General features: G+C 36.9%; 4 protein-coding genes across 6 annotated transcripts in view; 1 reads left to right on the top strand and 3 right to left on the bottom strand.

The window, feature by feature from the left end:
• Positions 1-2,512, bottom strand: part of dgke (diacylglycerol kinase, epsilon) — a 31,528-nt gene extending 29,016 nt beyond the window's left edge. The window contains exon 1 of one of the 2 annotated variants that reach the window (XM_079882560.1): positions 1,597-2,512. In XM_079882560.1, the coding sequence (XP_079738686.1) occupies positions 1,597-2,030 (434 nt within the window). In that variant the 5' untranslated portion in view covers positions 2,031-2,512. The remainder of the gene's footprint in view (positions 1-1,596) is intronic. The other variant, XM_079882559.1, reaches the window with a different exon arrangement.
• Positions 2,513-3,255: 743 nt separating this feature from the next.
• cUnh17orf67 (chromosome Un C17orf67 homolog) lies at positions 3,256-5,867 on the top strand. Its single transcript, XM_079882562.1, has 4 exons — positions 3,256-3,512; positions 4,655-4,742; positions 4,946-5,084; positions 5,611-5,867. The coding sequence occupies exons 1-3, from the start codon at positions 3,374-3,376 to the stop codon at positions 5,061-5,063; spliced, it is 345 nt and encodes a 114-aa protein (XP_079738688.1). The 5' UTR covers positions 3,256-3,373; the 3' UTR covers positions 5,064-5,084; positions 5,611-5,867.
• A 715-nt stretch (positions 5,868-6,582) lies between these two features.
• On the bottom strand, positions 6,583-9,116 carry cbx8b (chromobox homolog 8b). The gene is made up of 5 exons (XM_079882872.1): positions 8,764-9,116; positions 8,607-8,650; positions 8,289-8,354; positions 8,127-8,193; positions 6,583-7,915 (listed from the first exon to the last, which is right to left on the bottom strand). Exons 1-5 carry the CDS (start codon positions 8,830-8,832, stop codon positions 7,100-7,102), a joined length of 1,062 nt encoding a protein of 353 aa, XP_079738998.1. The 5' UTR covers positions 8,833-9,116; the 3' UTR covers positions 6,583-7,099.
• A 5,051-nt stretch (positions 9,117-14,167) lies between these two features.
• Positions 14,168-18,215, bottom strand: LOC307165175 (E3 SUMO-protein ligase CBX4-like). Of its 2 annotated transcripts, XM_079882544.1 has the most exons (5): positions 18,050-18,215; positions 17,802-17,845; positions 17,282-17,347; positions 16,101-16,167; positions 14,168-15,991 (listed from the first exon to the last, which is right to left on the bottom strand). In XM_079882544.1, the coding sequence occupies exons 1-5, from the start codon at positions 18,116-18,118 to the stop codon at positions 14,603-14,605; spliced, it is 1,635 nt and encodes a 544-aa protein (XP_079738670.1). In that variant the 5' UTR covers positions 18,119-18,215; the 3' UTR covers positions 14,168-14,602. The 2 variants fall into 2 exon arrangements, with proteins under 2 accessions (XP_079738670.1, XP_079738671.1); XM_079882545.1 differs by lacking the exon at positions 17,282-17,347 and having other exon boundaries at positions 18,050-18,191.
• Between the last annotated feature and the right edge of the window lie 593 nt (positions 18,216-18,808).

Genomic DNA, 18,808 nt, shown 5'->3' with positions numbered 1-18,808 from the left:
TTTAATAAATCATAAAATAATGGCACAAATGATTTCAAAGTGATTTTAAACTCACAAAAGCTAATCTGACACCAGTTTAGTGCTACCTTTGACACTGAGGATTAAGGTGAAAGAAACTGGTCCAGGATCGCACATTAATAGTTAGATTACTGGGATTACTGACTTTTTAATCAAATCGCGCTTTGGAAAGATTAAACACATAGTTTGTTCTGACAACAGTCAGTGATGCATTTTCAGGTGCTTCAACAAAAATAGATTTCTCTCATTTGCTATTGCTCTTCAGGTTATTGCCATCCTTCTTGCTATGTTAAGTAGCAAAACACTTTTCTTTCCTTTAAGATTTTTTTGTAAATATTAACTTTGACTTTTGTAAATATTGATAAAACTATGGATGCTGCAGGAGGGTGGGCGTTAGTTCTAATCAAAATAGTCTTTCTGTTTATGGTGAGAGAAATTTTTTGTTAAAACGTTCAAACCCCTATTAGAAAGCATTGTATTGTTTGCCATTTTGCCCTTGTTCTTCCTCAAGAATTGAGTTTCTTCCCATTTCTTTTCTTTTTTTTTTTACAAAACTGATTTATTAATCCTTGGAAAGTTGCTGACCATCTGAAAGTGCCATGACAGAAAAAGGGAACAACCCCAGCAAATATTTACTCTTTCACTATACTAGGCTAGTGTAAATTTAAAGGGTTAGTTCACCCAAAAATGAAAATTCTGTCAGTAATTACTCACCCTCATGTTGTTCCAACCCCGTAAGACCTTCGTTCATCTTCAGAACACAAATTAAGACATTTTTTATTAAATCTGAGAGCTGGATCACTCCTCCATAGGCTTCTAAGTGACTGAAACTTGCTGGCCCAGAAAAGTTATTAAAGACATCGTTAATATAGTCCAAGTGACTACAGTGGCTCAATCTTAAGTTTATCAAGCGACGAGAATACTTTTTGTGCGCAAAAAAACAACAAAAATAACAACTTTATTCCACTATTCATTTCCTTCCTCCTGTGTTGTACGTCACACGCATCACACACATGACCAGCGTTGGCCAATAGTGAGCCTACGTGTGATGAGCAACACAGACGCGCTGCGCTAAAACACTACGTGAACTCACTCGAGGCCCAGAGAGAAGGAAATGAATAGTGGAATAAAGTCGTTATTTTTGTTTGTTTTTTGCGCACAAAAAGTATTCTCGTCGCTTGATAAACTTAAGATTGAGCCACTGTAGTCACTTGGACTATATTAACGATGTCTTTAATAACTTTTCTGGGCCAGCAAGTTTCAGTCCCTTAGAAGCCTATGGAGGAGTGATCCAGCTCTCAGATTTAATCAAAAATATCTTAATTTGTGTTCCGAAGATGAACGAAGGTCTTACGGGGTTGGAACAACATGAGGGCGAGTATAATTACTGACAGAATTTTAATTTTTGGGTGAACTAACCCTTTAAGAACTTTTCTTCCAGGTCTATGTTGATTCAATATGAGCCACATTTTATTTTACTAATTTATCTCCCATGAAAATTCTCCAAAAACACGGTTATGTGTGTAATGTGTGCTTTTCTGTGATTTCAATCATAAAACTCAGGATTATACTAAGTACCTATAGTCGCAGAGTTTAGGTTGAGTCCCGCACTGCTGTTTGCACTCGGCACAGTAGCTGGCGAGGGGCACATTTCCTCTGACCCACTGGTGGCAGAACCTCCCATCTGTCTTACTCTGGGTCATGATCTCCTTACATGAGAGGCTGCGATCTGCTCTGTGTATGCACTGCTCATCCGCACATATGCCGCAGCAGTCACAGAACGCCCCCTGTAGGATGGGCTGAGAGCACACGCAACAGTAGGTGGGCTTGTTGAAGAGGTCCGTGTAGTGCCAGCCGTGTTTGCCCTTTCGGAACAGATCTTTCAGCTGAACTTTGCGTTTTGGACGCTGGAAGCTGCACCACAGTGTGATGAACACTGGGACCAGAACAGCAACCACGGTCCAGAGGAGCAAAGTCCACTCCTCCCGTAGTTCCTCAGTGCTATCCTCCATAGCCACAATTCTAATTTTACAGGACCTTCGTCACGCACAAGTCAGACCAGCTGAGAATGATCAGTAAATCCCAGCGATCGTCATCAGTCATTGTACCGAAGCTATGAGATCCCACAATTATCTTCAATTTATAACCCCATCCGAGCAGCAAATCATCACATCGACAGGCAATGCAACAAACCTGAGTCACACTGATGTTACAGACCAGCCATCGTAAACATCCTTGCTATCAAACACTTGGTACAGCAAAACAAACCGTAAGCTGATCAATTACATCCACGTTTATTCTACGTTTTATTTTCAAGGGGGAGATCCCGTCGTCATCTTTGTTACCCACGCACTGCACTGAAACCAGTGGAAGAATACAAACAGCGGTTAAAAATCCTTACTAGATTCATCTAGTTTAATATACGGAAACGGAAATGATGACGTAGGTCTATGACGGATCATTTTCAGTGACCAATAGAAACACAATACGTGAGACAAAAAGCGAATTGTAACAGTCCGAAACTGTCTGCGTCCCAGGATCATGGAAGAAAGAAAAATAATAAATGAGGTAACATAATGATATAGGTGAAAAAGTTAAGAATTATAAACGTATGCTAAGGATAGGCCTAATAGTGAAAACCAGACATATTTATTTCTTTCTTCTGCTTCTTCTTCCTTTTTTGTGAATAGGCTATAATTAATGAACTAGATATAAGTCTACTGTAAACATGTTAGTAATTTTACCAGAAACAATGTGAAATGCAAAAAAACAAAAAACAAAACTGTTAATTAGCCTATTATAAATAGGCCTATATTTGATTCTTCGAGGCAATATTCAAGGAAATTCACTGTAGAAATGTGTTTTTAAAAAAGTAAACATTTTAGCATGTTATTATTTATTTAGCCTATTCTGAAGGTGTTTTTTTTTTTTTTTTTTTTTTGTAGGGTGTTTTGTCTGGGTTTCTGTGCACTGTCGATGCCTGTTTATAATAATAATAAAATAAAAAAACATTTATAGAAATAGGCCTACCCTTTTTTATTTAATCGTTTTCCACCTGGATGCTTGTCGGGTGCGAAGCAGATAGTTCGGGCAGGTTGATAGAAATACACCATAATGTCTGAAACATTGTCATCATATTTTTATCCATACATTTCTTGCACCCACACGGCCACTTTTTTAACCGTAAGTGTTTTAACCCAGGACGTAATTAAGAGTCAGACGTTATAGTTTAAGTGAAGGCGACATCTTGTGGAATATGTCTGTTACTTCATCCAGATGTGCAGGCAGGAGTCGTCTATGGGATCTGTATCCAGTGGCCTGTAAGCAGAGGTGCTGTGGTGGGGGCAACTTCTAAATGACGTTGCCATGTATTTCTCCTCCTCATAAGTTTGGTAAAAACTCAAGTGCTGTTATTCCGAGCCGAGGACGAACAGAAGTGAAAATGAAGCTGTTGGCATGCTTTTTTTGCGTTGTCTTATTGGCCTTCTCCACTGGTATGTTTTTCCTGTGTATCTTATAACATGGGTTCTATTTGCATATCACTGTGTTTGTGTTTTTTTATTTAGCTTTTTTTACTATGGCTTGTGACTTTTGTATGCAGGTATACCTGTTTTACCGAGTTTTATTTTCATGCTAAATAAGAACTTAAAAAAAAAAAAAAAAAAAAAAAAAATATATATATATATAAATATATATATATATATATATATATATAAGACCTTTGAAAGTAGCCTGAATAGCTTCTTTATTTCTTTTATTCCTAGCTACGACTGAAATAATATTAAGTTCTGTGAGATTGTTTTCATTCTTAGCCTATAGGCCTAACTATTGTCATTGTTCATTATATGTAGGCTTTGCCTATATAGGCCTATATTCATATCCAGCATATTGCTTTAGTTGCTGAAATTTTTACCTGAACACACTCGTCTTTCAATATGTAATAATTTTACATGCACTTTCCGGCCCTCTAATAATTAAATAATCTTATTATAGACTAACATGGCAAAAACGTATTAAATGCTGTTCGGCTGTTTATCTGCCACGTTGGTGTTTACCGTAACGGGCTCATTTTCATACCCCTCGCGGGTCAGAGCTCCGGGTCACGCGCGCGCTAGGGCGCGTTCCCCGGGGAGACGCGATCATGAATGGGTACTTTGTGTTCTTCCATAGAGAAACACTGCTGGGAAAGGGAGGGAGGGAGGGGTTAAAATGGGGAGGGAGGAGAGAAAGTGAGTGAAGTGTAGCCTATGTGTATGCGTGCGTGCGTGTCCGTGTGAAAGGGAGAGAAAAGAGGGAGATAGATGAAGAAAGAGGGAAAGAGAAAGGCCAAAATTCATACAAATTAGACCCCCAAAGGACTCGAGGATATCTGAAAGAATAAAGGTTCAGAAGACAGAATGGCCGCCTGAGGAAGAATAGAGAAAAGAAAATTAGCATGTAGCTAATTCTTATTAAGGATTCTTATTTGTTTGCATAAAAATATGCATGACATTTTTTTACAGCATATGTAGCCCCTAAATTGTGAACCAGTTTCTATCTATTTGTTAAATTTAGTCACATAAATAAATTATGCTGACATTACCATGAAATTACAGTATGAAAATGTGACCTTGATGCAGTTATGTCATTTTTCTAGATGCAAACCCCATCATTAAGGAGAGCTTTGCAAAGCAGCTACTCCGCACTAAGAGACAGAAGCCTGGACACCCCGACGAACCTATGAGTGGGGAGCCACCTCTCCACTCCTTTTATTCACATATTTAATAACAAAGCTTATGAAAACATCATGCATGAAAGCCTGCAATTCTTTGTTTTTGTGAATATGCATCTGATCTGTGGTCACATGGTTTTAAGAACAAAATTCCTAAATCAATAAGTGAACTCAGCTTCATGTCAATAGAATTCAGAGTCCATTGTGTGTATTTCAGGAACACATGCTACATATGCAGAGGCTGGAGCAAAGGGCTCGAGAGACCAATATGGAGCACTGGCTGAACCCTCACTGCTTCCCTCGTTGTGACCGCAACTACGGCTACCCTGTGTAACTGGCCCGCAGTGATCCATAGGTCCTTCTCATCTTAAGCTTTATATCTCTCACTGAAGACTGCAATGTCTGAGCTTACTATGGTTTCATTATGTAAATTGTGCCTTCACTCTTTTCTTTCTAAATAAATAGAGAATTAGGTTAAGAAAGTCAGGTTTGCAACTCAAATGTGTCCAGACAACAACAATTTGGTTAAAGGCAACAATAATGTTTTACACACTTCACATCATTTTTTTAAACAATGGAGCTGAAACAACAAAAACAGGATAAATACTTTATTCATCTTTATTTAGGGTTTAAGTTATTATAGCCTAATGATTATTTATTTTTGTGTGTGGCGGGTAAAGGAATAGAGTAGGCTATACTTACCATGGTTAAATCATACGTTTCCTTTGGACTTTTGTTGCGCTGTTTTGCCATGGATTATTAAGAAGGCGTACAATTAAATGTAACTGCGACCTCATTGCTTTTATCAAGGAAATGGTTTATCATTTAGGCTACTAAAAACTTGTTAACTTAGTTGAATGCAAAGTGATTTTTTTTTCCAGGCTGAAGACAAGAATTCCGGTGACGACAATGCTGATATAAAGACAACGAAATGGATTGCAATCAAAAAGAAAAGATCCAGAAATGCTGAGGAGGCCAAGGACACAAAAACCACGAAGACACGTGGTTTAGCATCGATAGTATAGGAGCATAGATGTCTGATTTAGATGGAAAATCTTAGAATCGGTGTTTTATAAACGAATTACAAAATTGCATTTTGAATAAGAAACCAATAATCAAAATAAAAATGATTTGCTTCAAATTTTGATTGTGACTGTGGTTTATCATTTTGCGTCTGGAGTATTTTAGTTGTATTATAATTGGAATCTAAACAACCGAGTTAAATCGAAACTAAAAAGATAATTTAGAAGATGCATGGTGTCTATAAACATTGACAAGAGTTTGACCTTTACACTGCAATATCTGAAGGCCCAGCAGTGACTGTTTGAAAGCACATTAAATGTTATATAAACCTAAAAGTTTAAACTTTTGTCAAGTGTCCAAAAAAAAAAAAAAACATAAAGGCCAAATAATTAAAAAAATATATAAAAGGCTATAAAATAAAACCAGTAAGTAATTGTATAACTAAATTAAAGGTTTGGGAATTTTTCAAATATTGCATTTAATACTAAATAAACATTTAGGCATCAGGTTAAAAAAATAATAATGTAGGGATAATATATATTTTATATATATTTTTATATTATCCTCTATATATTTGTAAATATGATTCAGTATGACTCGTTGAGTATGGATATTGGACGTGCGCTTTTCCATTTAAGATGCCATTAAATAACTTTTTATTCGCACTTTTTACAGATCTCTTATACTTACAAAATCGACCAACAAAATATGTAGAATAAATAAAAGTTAATTTAATTCATTACTATTAATAATGTAATATGTAATATAATGTAATATAATATTTATGAATACTAATTTGAGCTGAAGCAAAAAGAAACAAAAGAAACATGTTCATTATTATTTTACATTTTACTTTTGAGTTTGAGATGAAAAACAGATTTTTATTTTACACTTTTATATCAGTAAATTAATATGGTTGTTGTACCGTGACACAAGGTAACTGACAATATAAACTTGCAAAAAAAAAAAAAGAAAAAAAAAGGTCAACGTAAATTACAAGATTTCAAAATGTAATGACAAGACGCAATAATATGACGCTAAATGTGCAATATGTCAACTTTAAGGCTGTACATAAATGTTTGAGTTCGTGTGGGAGAACTAATAGACTTATATATATTTATTGTTAACAATTAAAATGTATTTACAGCAAATGATCTAAGAACTCTTGTATGCATTCGGACGCAGTTCTAGCATTGTTTAACATGTCTAGCATGCAAATATCTTAAAGCAGCAATTTCACAATAAATACAGATTTCAGTGGGACAGAAAACGGAATAAGATTTTTTTTATACAATACACAATACAGAATATTTTTGATAATAAAAAGACCTCTGAAGAAGGGCAAAATCATCTTTTGTCTTTGAAGAAGCCTTTATCTGTGCTACTCTCTTTGATCGTTACAGTCAGTAAGTTTGTCGTCACATCTGTAACTAAAACTTTCTCCACATTGCTGAAGGAGGGTCTCCAAGCATCTCCCTCCTCAGGCTCTCCAAAAATGCGTGACACTGGGATTTTGGCGATAAGTGAAGGCTGTCTGCTGGTGGAATCACCATGTTCAAATGTCCTTCGTTTTGAATGATGCTTCAGGTGTTTGTGGTGAAAGAGGCTTGTTTGTGGATTAGTCCTGCTGGAATGCAAATTCCACTCTGGAGAAATGTGCTGGGTACTCCTGCTTGGAACAACTCTGTTTTGTTTGTGTGAATAGGTAGCATCCATGTGCTTGTGAGATATTTTAATTCTACCAATCATTTCAGAGCATCTCTCTTCGTCTTCACCCAAACCCAACTTTGCCATTTTGGAAGGAATGCTTGCCATGGTTTCATCTGCAGCTCTTTTTGCATGCCCTGGATGCAAGGAGCTTGTGTAGCCATCTGTGAACCGTAATTTGGGCTTCCGTCCTCTCTTTTTTGGGGCAAGGGTAAATGCATCAGTGCTGGGTCTTGGTGAGGATGGAGAACGACGCTCCCTTGGTTCTGGAGGTGAATGCCTTACGCTCTCCCCTCGGTTGACTGTGCTGGGAGGGAAAATGGTGGGAACCACAGCACGCAGTCCCTCTCTCGATCTAGGGGTTATCACAGGCTCTGGACTGGGATATGCAACATGAATGCCCCTGGATGATTCATTCCTAAATTCGTAACACTTTGCCTTTTCTTTAGCTTGGGCCTGCAAAAATATATGATTTTAAAAAATAAATGCAAAAAACAAAAGTATGCCCTTTTAAAAAAAAAAAAAAAAGTGTTATTCATTCATGTATAGGCTACTATCAAGGGCTTGAGTGCAAACCCAGTTACATAAAAGTGAATATTATACACAATATATATATTTCAACAAAAAAGATGTTCAAAAACAATTTTAATAAATAAATGACATTAACCTTTAGAAGAAAAGTCTTCAGCTTAGGTCCTCTTTTCTTGGGTCCAAATATTTCTCTCTCACGTTCCCTGAATGAAAATACAAAAGCATGTGTGAAAATGTCTGTATTTTTGACCGCCTAATAATATAATTATTATTATTAATCTTTATTTATTTATTTTACCGCTCTTCAAAGGCAACGAAAAGGCGCGAGTCTAGGATATTTTCCTCTGGTTCCCAAGTACTGTACCTGTGAGAACAAAAAAAGTTTCACGTGATGACTGTCCATCTCTAGCTGCATTTAAACCACTGCTTTATCGGCAACTAGCAGCAGGGCCAGCTAATGTTGCAGCATGCCATCTGCCAAAACCAGTCTGCAGTAATAACCAGCATGGTAACCTGCCAGCTGATGTATGGCCTTCGCGATATTTTGACAGCCATCGCTGTCACTAAAACGATAGACAGGCACGATAGACAGGATGGGCATGCATGCATTACTCACTTGGGTGACCAGCCCTTCCATTTAACGAGATATTCCATTCGACCCTGTGCGTGCAATCAGACACATACACATAAAAAATAAATTTCGTTAGCGTGAGCCGAAGACATGAGCACATATATGCAGAAAAATGTCGATATCACTCTCACTCAACACATACCCGTCGTATTCGTCTCTTGATGATCGACTCGGCCGCGAACACCCTCTCCCCGACAGCCGATAGCTCCATGTTTACCTTCGTCTACCGTTAGCTTGCAGCGAAGCTAGCTGACTGCGAGCGCGAGTCCAGTCCGCCTGCTCTAGCTTCAGAATTCCATACAGCCCATAATACTCTCGTGCGCAGCCAGACGTCATCACGTTCTTTAGCATGTTGCCTTAGCACCGCTTGTAGGTGGAAACATTTTGAGTCCGTTCATTGGCTCCGCTGTTGCTAAGTGGCCGCGACTTGCTTCTTAGTGACATACATGCATTCTTGACAAAAAATATGATAAGACCTCCTCGGCTGAGCCTGCCCTGAACACATACACGTTAAAGTTTAATCGTCAAGACTATAGGCTAATACAAGAAAACGTCATCAATGAAACGTCAACTGATACAGAATATGTAGGCTTGGCTGTATGAACTCTAATTTGTATTTTCTGAAACAAGCATAATTCATAAGATTTGTCTGTAAATAGCTGTAAATAATAGGGTAATATAATATAGGCTACACCTGTTATGATAGGAAAATGTATGGCATCTTATTTTTTTACCAATATTCTGCTATTCACAAAACTATTTGACTAATTCCGCTAAAATCTTAATAATAATTCCGCTAAAACGTCTTCATCCATGGCAAACGTCATGTCATTGTTGGGTTATTGATGTGTCCTGCAGAGTAATAGCCTGTTTGTACAAACGAATGATTCTTATGTATTAGGCTATAGCCTAAAAGCCTAGTCGGTAATTAAACTGAATCTGTGATATCGCCTAAACAATGATCTGAGGCTATTCGTTACACATTATTTGCTCTAGGTCTAGGAGGTAGCCTACTAGATTGTGTTAGCCTATTTTTGATGAAGAAAAACGGACCGCATAGCCTATTCATGTTTATCCCGTAGCCACACGTCTGCTCAAAATTATTCGAATATTTAGATTTGGTCTCCAACTGGCTCTTTCGAAAATAATAATAGGCTAATTATAATAATAATAAATAAAATGAATAAATACAAAATTAATTGTATGATGCTTTTGTGTAAGACATTTAGCTGCCAAATGAGAATCAAAAATCAAATAGATCGAAATAGATTACAGCATGCCTACTAGGCTACTAAACTGCTTGAGTGCAAACCCAGTTACTTAAAAGTGAATATTATACACAATATATATATTTCAACAACAACAACAACAACAACAAAAAAAAAGATGTTCAAAAACAATTTTAATAAATAAATGACATAACCTTTAGAAGAAAAAAGGTTATACTACTAAACTAATTCATATACTTCTATTTTAGGCTATATTTCGCCTATAAAATACCCCGATTTATGTATAAAAAATTTAAAAATTAAAAAAACCAATAATGGTGTAATAATGTATGCTAATAATAATAATAATTAATAGCTCATGACAACAAGTCAACAGTAACTTCTGGTAAAGACAACTAAACAACGAAACATTTCATAATTATTGTATCTTTATTAGTAGGCAGTTACTATGCACTTCTAAAAGTAACCTCTGTATAGCCTAGTTTCCCTTATAACGATTACATGGGTCAGGTGTTACTGCATTAACTTTATTTTTTAGCCCAAACAATCTCGAAACAACAGCAATAATGTTTTAACAAAAATAAGATTTCATTTATGTTTGTTAATTGAAAACAGATTTAAATTTTAGAGAAAAATATGTAGATAATACAATGGCCTATTAGGCTATATATTATATAAATTATGTAGCCTAGCCTATAGGCCTGCATAAAATAAATATAAAAATATGAACGCTACTTTTTGTAATTGGTCCATATAGCCTATAATTCAATTAAACAATCTCACATAATTATGTTGGTTTAACGAAACAAAAAAAGAAAAAAATATGAATATATATAATAAATATTAGCCTACCTATAATCATTGAAATATTATAGCCTACACAGCCTACAGCTAGACATGTGAAGTAAAAACAGTCATTTTTTTTATTACCCACTCGTGACCATAAAAAAGGGAACTAGGCTATGTTATCGAACATTTTCCGAAAATGTTTAGGCTACTGATGCTATAGCTAAATTACGTTATTAATGAATAGGCAAATTTCCTGGCTGAATTACACAGGCCTACTTTCACAAGCAAGCGTTTAAATGTATTGTTTAGAAATAAAATTTGGGCAAAGATAGGCTTATCTTAATCAATGAAGATCATATTGATTGATAACTTGGTGCCCTGCAAAATTAAGCGTTGGATATGCAGTGGTTCATTCGGTGAGTGAAAATGATGTAGGCTAGCTATATCCGCTGCAAAACAATGAACAGTTTGAACAAGATAGACCTATTTTGACGATTGTAAAATAATTTTCTCCAAACTAAAATCAAGGCGTTTTCAGTTTTTTTTGTCTTTATGCATGAACAGGGTTTATGGTTGTTTTGTTTTGTTTTGTTTTGTTTTTTGTTTGTTTTTGCGGAAGATGATTGGTGGTTTGACTACTGCAGTGCAGTGGTTATATCCGTATACGCGATCTCGATCGAGCTGGAAGAATATTATTGGTTCGCTCGTTTCTGGGCAACCAGCATGAGAAATTGTGCACAATTTACAAAGGAAATAGCAATTACTACTATTATTTCTGCAGACTTTTTAAGAACATTTTCGATAAAGTAAAAATAAATAAAAAAAACAGTAGGCCTATTCGATGTAAAAACTTTTCTTTTTTTGTTTTGTTTCCCTATTCCCGTTGGATTATTTAGATAGGCCTACACTAAGACTTCTTAGATATTTAATGGGCCCATAGTTATAGGCCAATTTGGGATTTTAAATCGAGAGCTTTCATATTAGTTTACCTGTAGCCTACAGGGTAAATTCAGGTTGATTGGGACACTTTTTCCCAGTCATCTCAATGGCATATAGCCTATATATATATATATATATATGTGCTATAATTATAAAATTGGTATTAAAATTGAAAAAGTCGTGCATTAGCTACGGTTTACAACATATGTGCCAAATAAAATTAATCTAAGCCTCGCCAGTAAACATGTGGGATAACCTTGTATTAAAAATATTTATTTATTTATTTATTTTAGGTAAATAAAGAAGAAGAAGAAGAAGAAGAAGAAGAAAGTATGTAGTCCAACTGCAGTTATAGCTTATTCTGCAGATTATTTTATGTTTACAAGCGTCCTAAAGACGATTTGTATTAGATTAGATCATATTATTTAAAAAAAGTGATTAACATTGAAAGATTGGCTTAGGTTTAAAATATAGCCTTCCTATCACCACAAGCAGTTAAAGGGTCCATATCTCAACCACAGCGTTAGAACGCTTCTTTTCTCATGATCAAATCACTTTATTTTAATAAAGCGATCTGTGGCAATTTCAACCACAGCTTTCAGAACATTTCTGTGTCCCCTCTCATTATCCAACGCTTTATTTTATTTTATGTGCCCATAAATAGCCTAATGTTTAACTCAAATAATTTGTATTATTATTTTCAAAATAATATGTTCAAAGCATATTTTAAATAACCTTGCGAAATTAACAATCGACAAAATGTGCTGTAAAGCTGAATTCGTAAACTGATCGCAAATAAAGTGGATGGACCAAAGGAAGCCATTTTATAACCGCAGCGAAAGCAGCTTTATCTCAGACGGTGCAGCATGAGGAAATGGTTGATTCCGTTTCATTGCTTTTCCGAAGCCCATCTTTGACAAATTTCACGGTTAACCAACCCCTGCCTCATTTTTGGATGGACAAATAACTCATCCACGAGCCCATCCAAGCAGTCTTGCCGTGAGAAAGAGACGTTTGCTGTCCGCCATGTTAGCGCTGACACACACACACAAAAAAGAGTCTGGTTTTATACATCAGGCTGTTCAAAGCTTTACAAGCTCAATGATAGCAAGCAAAAGCTACCACGAAGCCTATCATAATTAATATTCTAATATTCTAGCCTACGGTGTGTTTTACCGATAAACCTTTGACGATGCATAGTAGCCTAGGCTATTTTTGTCGGGGTTGTATGGAGCGTCTTGCGCATAAATAAAGTTTATAAAGAAATAAGGCTAGCATATTATAGGCTATTCTATTTGGAGGACATAAAATATAAAGTCTATAGCCTACTATCTGTAAAAGCGACATTCATTCACATTCTGGAATGCTTTATGGGGGTTACATATAGGCTAAAGACTAGTCTACTGCCTAAATGCCTGTTAAATGTTAATTGTTGAAATGTCAGCGCTATTTTAACTTCTTTTTCTGAGAGCCGCGGTAAACCCATTTATTAATCCTTTTTGCGTTGTCTGTCAGTCTTACCACTAACCTCAAAATGTGTGCTGAAAAGACTTACAGGAGCAAATATGCTATTACACCTTACCGAGTTCAGGGAATTAGATTTTAAGCAACAGTGTCCGATCCGATTGTAAGACGTGTTTTATTATTTTATTATCATTATTTTGACCACCTGAGGTTCTCGCCACATTGCTTGAGTAAAATGCTGTGTAGGCTAATCATTCACTGGGCTCAACCGTAAACCTTATCTGATCAAAAATGGAAAACGCATTCGAAGGCGCGATGAAAGTTTCCCTCTTGCTTTCACTGGTCTGCTTTTAGTGCCTGATAGCTCAAGGAATTTCTTTGTATGGTTGTTTAGAGGCAATATCCATCATGAAAACAGATTTAAGTTTTCTTAGATAGCCTATTCCTGTTTAGCTATGTTTCTTGTACCAAGTTAAAACATATGACATCTCTTAAACAAAAATGAATCCTGCGACAAAATTCTTGACAGCCCTAATGTTTTAAATTGGATGATTTACCTGATCTCGATAATGTCCAAATTTAGGCTAAGGGTATAGCCTACAGTAGATAAGCTTAACGCTTAATTATACACTATAAAGTCATACTGTACTTTTTTAGGTTTTAAGTTAGGCCTTCGAAAACGTAGCTTCGAAAAGAGAGACAAAACTGCTGCCAGCACTCCAAAAGACGTGCCTAATTTTCAGCGGATGATATATCATGCTCTATAGGCTACTAACTGTACGCGGAATTGCCATGGTTCTTTTTATTGAATCAATTAAATGTGACACTAGGCGAACCCCGTAAGCTAATAATAATAATAATAATAAAAAACATGAGTTACTTACACTTAAAACATGAGTTACTCCAAAACTTAGTCTTAAGTGTCATTCACCTCCCTGCTCATCTGTGCTGTTCAGGAGTTGTGCAAAGTTCATTCTGATATTGATATCTTGTGCATTTACATGATAGTAATGATGCTTTACTATCTCTCATATGGCCTATCTGTTAGCTCGTCTCACATCAGTGCAAATGGAACTTCTTCATCACACACCTGCTTGCAGTACAAGCAAAGACTGAGATCTTACTCAAGAACATAAAATAAAACTTTTAATATGCTTAGACAAACCTTAATAACACATTTCAATTGACATTTTTTAAAACAAGGACTATAAACAGATCAGTAGAAAACATTTCTCAGTATTACATGTGTAGCAAGTGCTCCTCCTTATATTTAAGCCTTCTGAAATAATGGCACTTCAAATAGCTTTGAGCTAATATGAAACAAGCTATTGACAGAAAAACCTGTTTAGTTTATTTTTTCTATCCCTAACATGGAATAGATAAATGTGTGAATTTGAAAATTAATTCATTTTTTTGAATGCAGTCTGAAACTATCAAAACTTTACACTAGATTGTTTCAAAATATTCAGGCAAGTTTGAGGACTTGATGATTAAACATGCTTTACATTTTTTTACAAATTCACAGTAAATAGTCAGTAGTCTTTATAGACTTTATATCCATCATATATTCCTAAACTTAACATACTCCTTGAATGTCACTGTGAGGCAGTTCGCTGTGACATCAGTGATTATTATATTCCCCAGAAAAGGTGTAAAGCTTGGAACAGATTTTTTCATTTCTATCTCTACTTGTCCTGGTGTGGACACCACTTCTTTCCCAGTTGCAATATAGTTTCCAATCTGAGAATGTGTAGAAATATTTCTCTCTTCTCTCGACCTTACACAGCTGAGGTCTATGGGTTCATCTTGGTTGAAGTCCAGGATTTCAAAGTCATGTACGCCAGAGTGCTTATGGTCATTGAAGTCTGTGGTGCCATTGCAAGAGTGAGATAAGTCAGTATTTGGAGCACTTATACTCTGAGAACTTAAGAACCTCTTAGCCTCCCCACTACTACTGTCTGCCTCAGAGCAGCAACGCTTTTGAGGGAAAGTTGGGGGACCATATTGGGTAGATTGGGTGCCTCTTTGATCATTCATCTCAAAAGGCAATGGAGTCAGACTGGTTTTGGTTGTCAGTTTCAAGGGTTGTTCATCAGATGCATGCTCTCCGGTCCTGGCAGGCTTCTTTGAGTTGTTTGGTTCAAACACAATGGAGCATGCTTTTTTAGGATTGTCCTCTCTACAAGATGATAGTCCATTGGAAAACCTCAAACAGGCAGACTCAGCTTTACTGTCCTTTTTTATCACTTTTACAAGACTTTGCTTCTTTGTGTGCTTTATCTTCTCTGTACACTCATCTGTTCCACAGGACTTACAGTCCTGTGCTTGCCTTTTTTTCTCAGCATCAGCCATTCCCTTCTTAATTTTAGCTGTCTGTGTGCCATTTTCCATGTACTTGCTCATGACAATGACAATGCGCCCGTTTTTATTCTTGTTCTTCACAATCTTCAGTTTGCTGCTTATTCCATTGGCAGGTGCTGTGTCCTCCTTTGCATTGTTTGCAGTCACGTTTAAGTCATCTCTACCGTTTAGTTTAGAAAGGTTTTTCAACTCCATTGTAATATTCCTCACCTTACTGAGGCACCCAGAATCCTTATCTTGAACCCATTTCTGCTGTAGAGCTGGAGATAAATTCCATTCCTTGTCAGTCAACTCAGGAACTTTGGTCTCTCTGAGCCTCTGATACAGGGAGTCATACATTTTAGGGTTTGGTTGATAGTGGTGGTGTTTCTTGCTGTTGAGCTGGTAGTAGTGCTTCTTTTTCCCATTTGTTCGTGCATTTCCCTGCTTGTCTTTTGGGTTGGGCTGGTAGGGATGGTGTTTCTTACTGTTAAGCTGGTATTGCTGGCTTTGAACCAGGTCTGAAGTTGCTTTGGGTTGGTTATCCTCATCCTGAGACACACCCTGAAGGTCTGTAAGAACACTGGATCTTCGGGCAAATGATGGTACCTTGGAAATTAGACAAATTAACAATGAGCTTTACAGTATAAACAGGTGTGACTTTCACAGAAGTTAATTGGGTACATTGTGTTCGTGACATGATTGTAAGTAATATTACCTGCAGGAGAAGATGTTTTGGTTTTGGCCCTCGTTTGCGATAACCCATTAGCTGCTCTTGTCTTTCCCTGAATAGAAAAGAGTTTTAGATTATACAAAGCCATGAAAGAAAGAAACACATGACACAAATATATTTAACTTTTGATTTATTCAGACCATTGTCCCATTATGGGACATGTCAATGACTGTTTTGTGTATTATTTAAATATGCACTTAATTTGCCCACCAGTGGCATTACATACAATTTGATTACATAAAATAAAGAACATTCTGTGTTGCGTCAGACAGCACACACACCTTGTTTACTAATTTGGTGGACAATCCCAGTTAGAAAGAAAGGGTAAACAAAAAAGAAAACCAGAAAGATGACAAAACTCATTAATAAATTATTATATGAATAATACTGCTATTTGACGGGTTATTTGACAGGCTTTTCTGGCTTATATTATTTATTTTTTTATCTCAAACTACGTCCATGAGCTGTAAAGAAATGGGCCATTAGCTATTTTCCCATCGACCTTCTATAAAACAATATTGCAAAAACCTAATTAGACGACCTAGAACGATTTTATACTCAAGGGGCGCGTGCAATTACTCCAAACAGAATTCCTTGTCACGAGGGATACCGCTAATGGTGCACGCAGATGCCAGTCAAAGGGGATGATGAATACCCGACAAAAAATGTGTGCGGAATGCACATGTAACGACGAAAAGCTGCCCATTTGTAATGCAAAATACAGTAAATTAGAGTGTGTATACACCTCGGCTGTAAGCTTTTTGGTTTAGGGCATTTGGAGATGTCTAAAAGCGAAAACTGTCAGCCCCAGACGAAATGAATAATAGTACAATATTGAAACAGCGTACGTTTGTTTATGATAAATGGTTCCACAAGGATTGCAAGGCGTCTCAAAGGATCACATTTTCTGGCCACGTCTATATGTAAACATCCTTTAATGGCTGTGCTCTGACCGTGGCAATTCAGTCACACAATTCAGTCATAGCCTATATAATGGCGCGCCTGCGCACAAGTTCTCTCCCGCTCTTGTGTGCTCCCCCTTCAGTCACCGAGAGAGAAAGTGAAAAAGAATGAGCACGAGCGCAGCGGTAGTGAAAGCATCTTCCCTCCTTTTCTCCTTTCGGCTGTACAAGGTCAGAGCGTCAAGCCAAGGCTGCATGTCTCACCGGTTTTGGAAAGCGACGAGAAGTCTCGGGTCCAGAATATTTTCCTCTGGCTCCCACGTGTTATATCTATAGAGAGATGAAAGGAGGTGGAGAGCGAGGGAAGAGGGGGAGAGCAGAGAAGCATGAATATCACCAGCTCTCTCAACCGAACTATCTAACGTGGTGGCTGTCATCTGAATGACTAACAGGAGGCACTAACAGGAGGCACTAACAAGGTCCTGTTGAACGATCCGATTAAAACAATATTAAGTAAAAAATAGCCTACTGATAACTGTTTGGTAGCCTACTGTTAGTATAATATCGTTTTAAAATATACGATTATTTTGCATTACAGAACCCCATTTCTACAGCATTAAGCTTAAATATGAAACAATATTATTTACCATAAAATACATTATTTATTATTTACACCCACCCCTCTCTCTCTCTTACACACACGCACGCACGCACACTCACACACACACACACACACACATTGAAATAGCACAGCAAGCAAGTGACATCTTGAAAGGAAACTTACTTGGGAGACCAGCCTCTCCACTTGACTAGGTACTCAAACCTTCCCTGCAAATATCACAAAAACAAAGCCAATTACTATTGGAAATTGCTGTAAATATAATAAATAAATAAAACATTACTATTATTCAGAGTTTCAGAAACAAATCCATACTCTTGTGGTCTCGCTTTTAAAATACAAACATTACTTGCACGTTTAATACGCTTACAACATGAACAATGTAAAGAGTGTGTTAAGAGAAAACCGTAAACCTTTCTAATGCGTTTCTTTTCGATGCTTTCCACCGCGAAGACGTGCTCACCCGCGGCGGGCAGCTCCATTTTCAGCGCGCGCTGTAATACTTTTCAGTGCGCGCGCGATCGCTTCTCAAGTGAGACTCAGTTTTAACTCAGATGAGCTGTACAACGTACTTCATGCAAATAGCAATGGGCTTGACGTCACACAGGAGGGGCGGTGTAGAGGCTGGTCAGCCCTGTGCCGCGGGTTTAGCGAACGAATGAAGAGTCGTTAGCAGCCCTTCAGGTCCGGGGCGAGAATTCTTCCTTCATGACGTAAAGTAGGAAACAATCGTGGCAATTAAACCATTTTTTAAATCAAGTTTGATTGCTTCATTATTTGTCATTTAGCAGTTTCGGGTGACTGACAGGCTAAATCATTATCAGCATCTGAAATGTTTTTTTTTTTTTAATGTGTGATTTACCCTCCATTTTAAGTTTATATCAGTGCCGGGACAACTTTGAAGATAATATTATAAATGAATAGCTGCTAGATAGGCCTATACTAAAGTGAAGAGTTAAGCTATGAACAAATGCTTGTTTGGTTATGTTGAACAAACACCTAAAAATCACCGATGTTACACTAAAACCTATGGCATAGCCTACCTTCCATGACCATAATAAATTAGATTATAACATAATCATTTTTTGGTGTCCAAGACTAGGTTTGACCAGGACGAAGACTTGACTAAATTTAATTTGGAAATTTGATTTGGTGCATGTTTAAAACGTGAT

Source organism: Squalius cephalus (assembly GCF_949319135.1).
Source record: "Squalius cephalus genome assembly, chromosome: 10".
NCBI classification, from domain to species: domain Eukaryota; kingdom Metazoa; phylum Chordata; class Actinopteri; order Cypriniformes; family Leuciscidae; genus Squalius; species Squalius cephalus.
The sequence above is the reverse complement of the archived record's forward strand: the minus strand, read 5'-3'. Positions and strand labels throughout refer to the sequence as shown.

Bases quoted from the DNA above. Each gene is read 5' to 3' on its own strand.
- LOC307165175 (XM_079882544.1), bottom strand. From the start codon at position 18,118: ATGGAGCTGCCCGCCGCGGGTGAGCACGTCTTCGCGGTGGAAAGCATC. The intron at 17,846-18,049 runs GTTTACGGTTTT...TGATATTTGCAG, and splicing joins AAAAGAAACGCATTAGAAAG to GGAAGGTTTGAGTACCTAGT. The intron at 16,168-17,281 runs GTGAGACATGCA...TTTTCTATTCAG, and splicing joins CTCGTCGCTTTCCAAAACCG to GGAAAGACAAGAGCAGCTAA.
- cUnh17orf67 (XM_079882562.1), top strand. From the start codon at position 3,374: ATGACGTTGCCATGTATTTCTCCTCCTCATAAGTTTGGTAAAAACTCA. The intron at 3,513-4,654 runs GTATGTTTTTCC...TCATTTTTCTAG, and splicing joins CTTATTGGCCTTCTCCACTG to ATGCAAACCCCATCATTAAG. The intron at 4,743-4,945 runs TGGGGAGCCACC...GTGTGTATTTCA, and splicing joins CACCCCGACGAACCTATGAG to GGAACACATGCTACATATGC.
- cbx8b (XM_079882872.1), bottom strand. From the start codon at position 8,832: ATGGAGCTATCGGCTGTCGGGGAGAGGGTGTTCGCGGCCGAGTCGATC. The intron at 8,651-8,763 runs GTATGTGTTGAG...TTGCACGCACAG, and splicing joins TCAAGAGACGAATACGACGG to GGTCGAATGGAATATCTCGT. The intron at 8,355-8,606 runs GTGAGTAATGCA...TTGTTCTCACAG, and splicing joins TGGAAGGGCTGGTCACCCAA to GTACAGTACTTGGGAACCAG.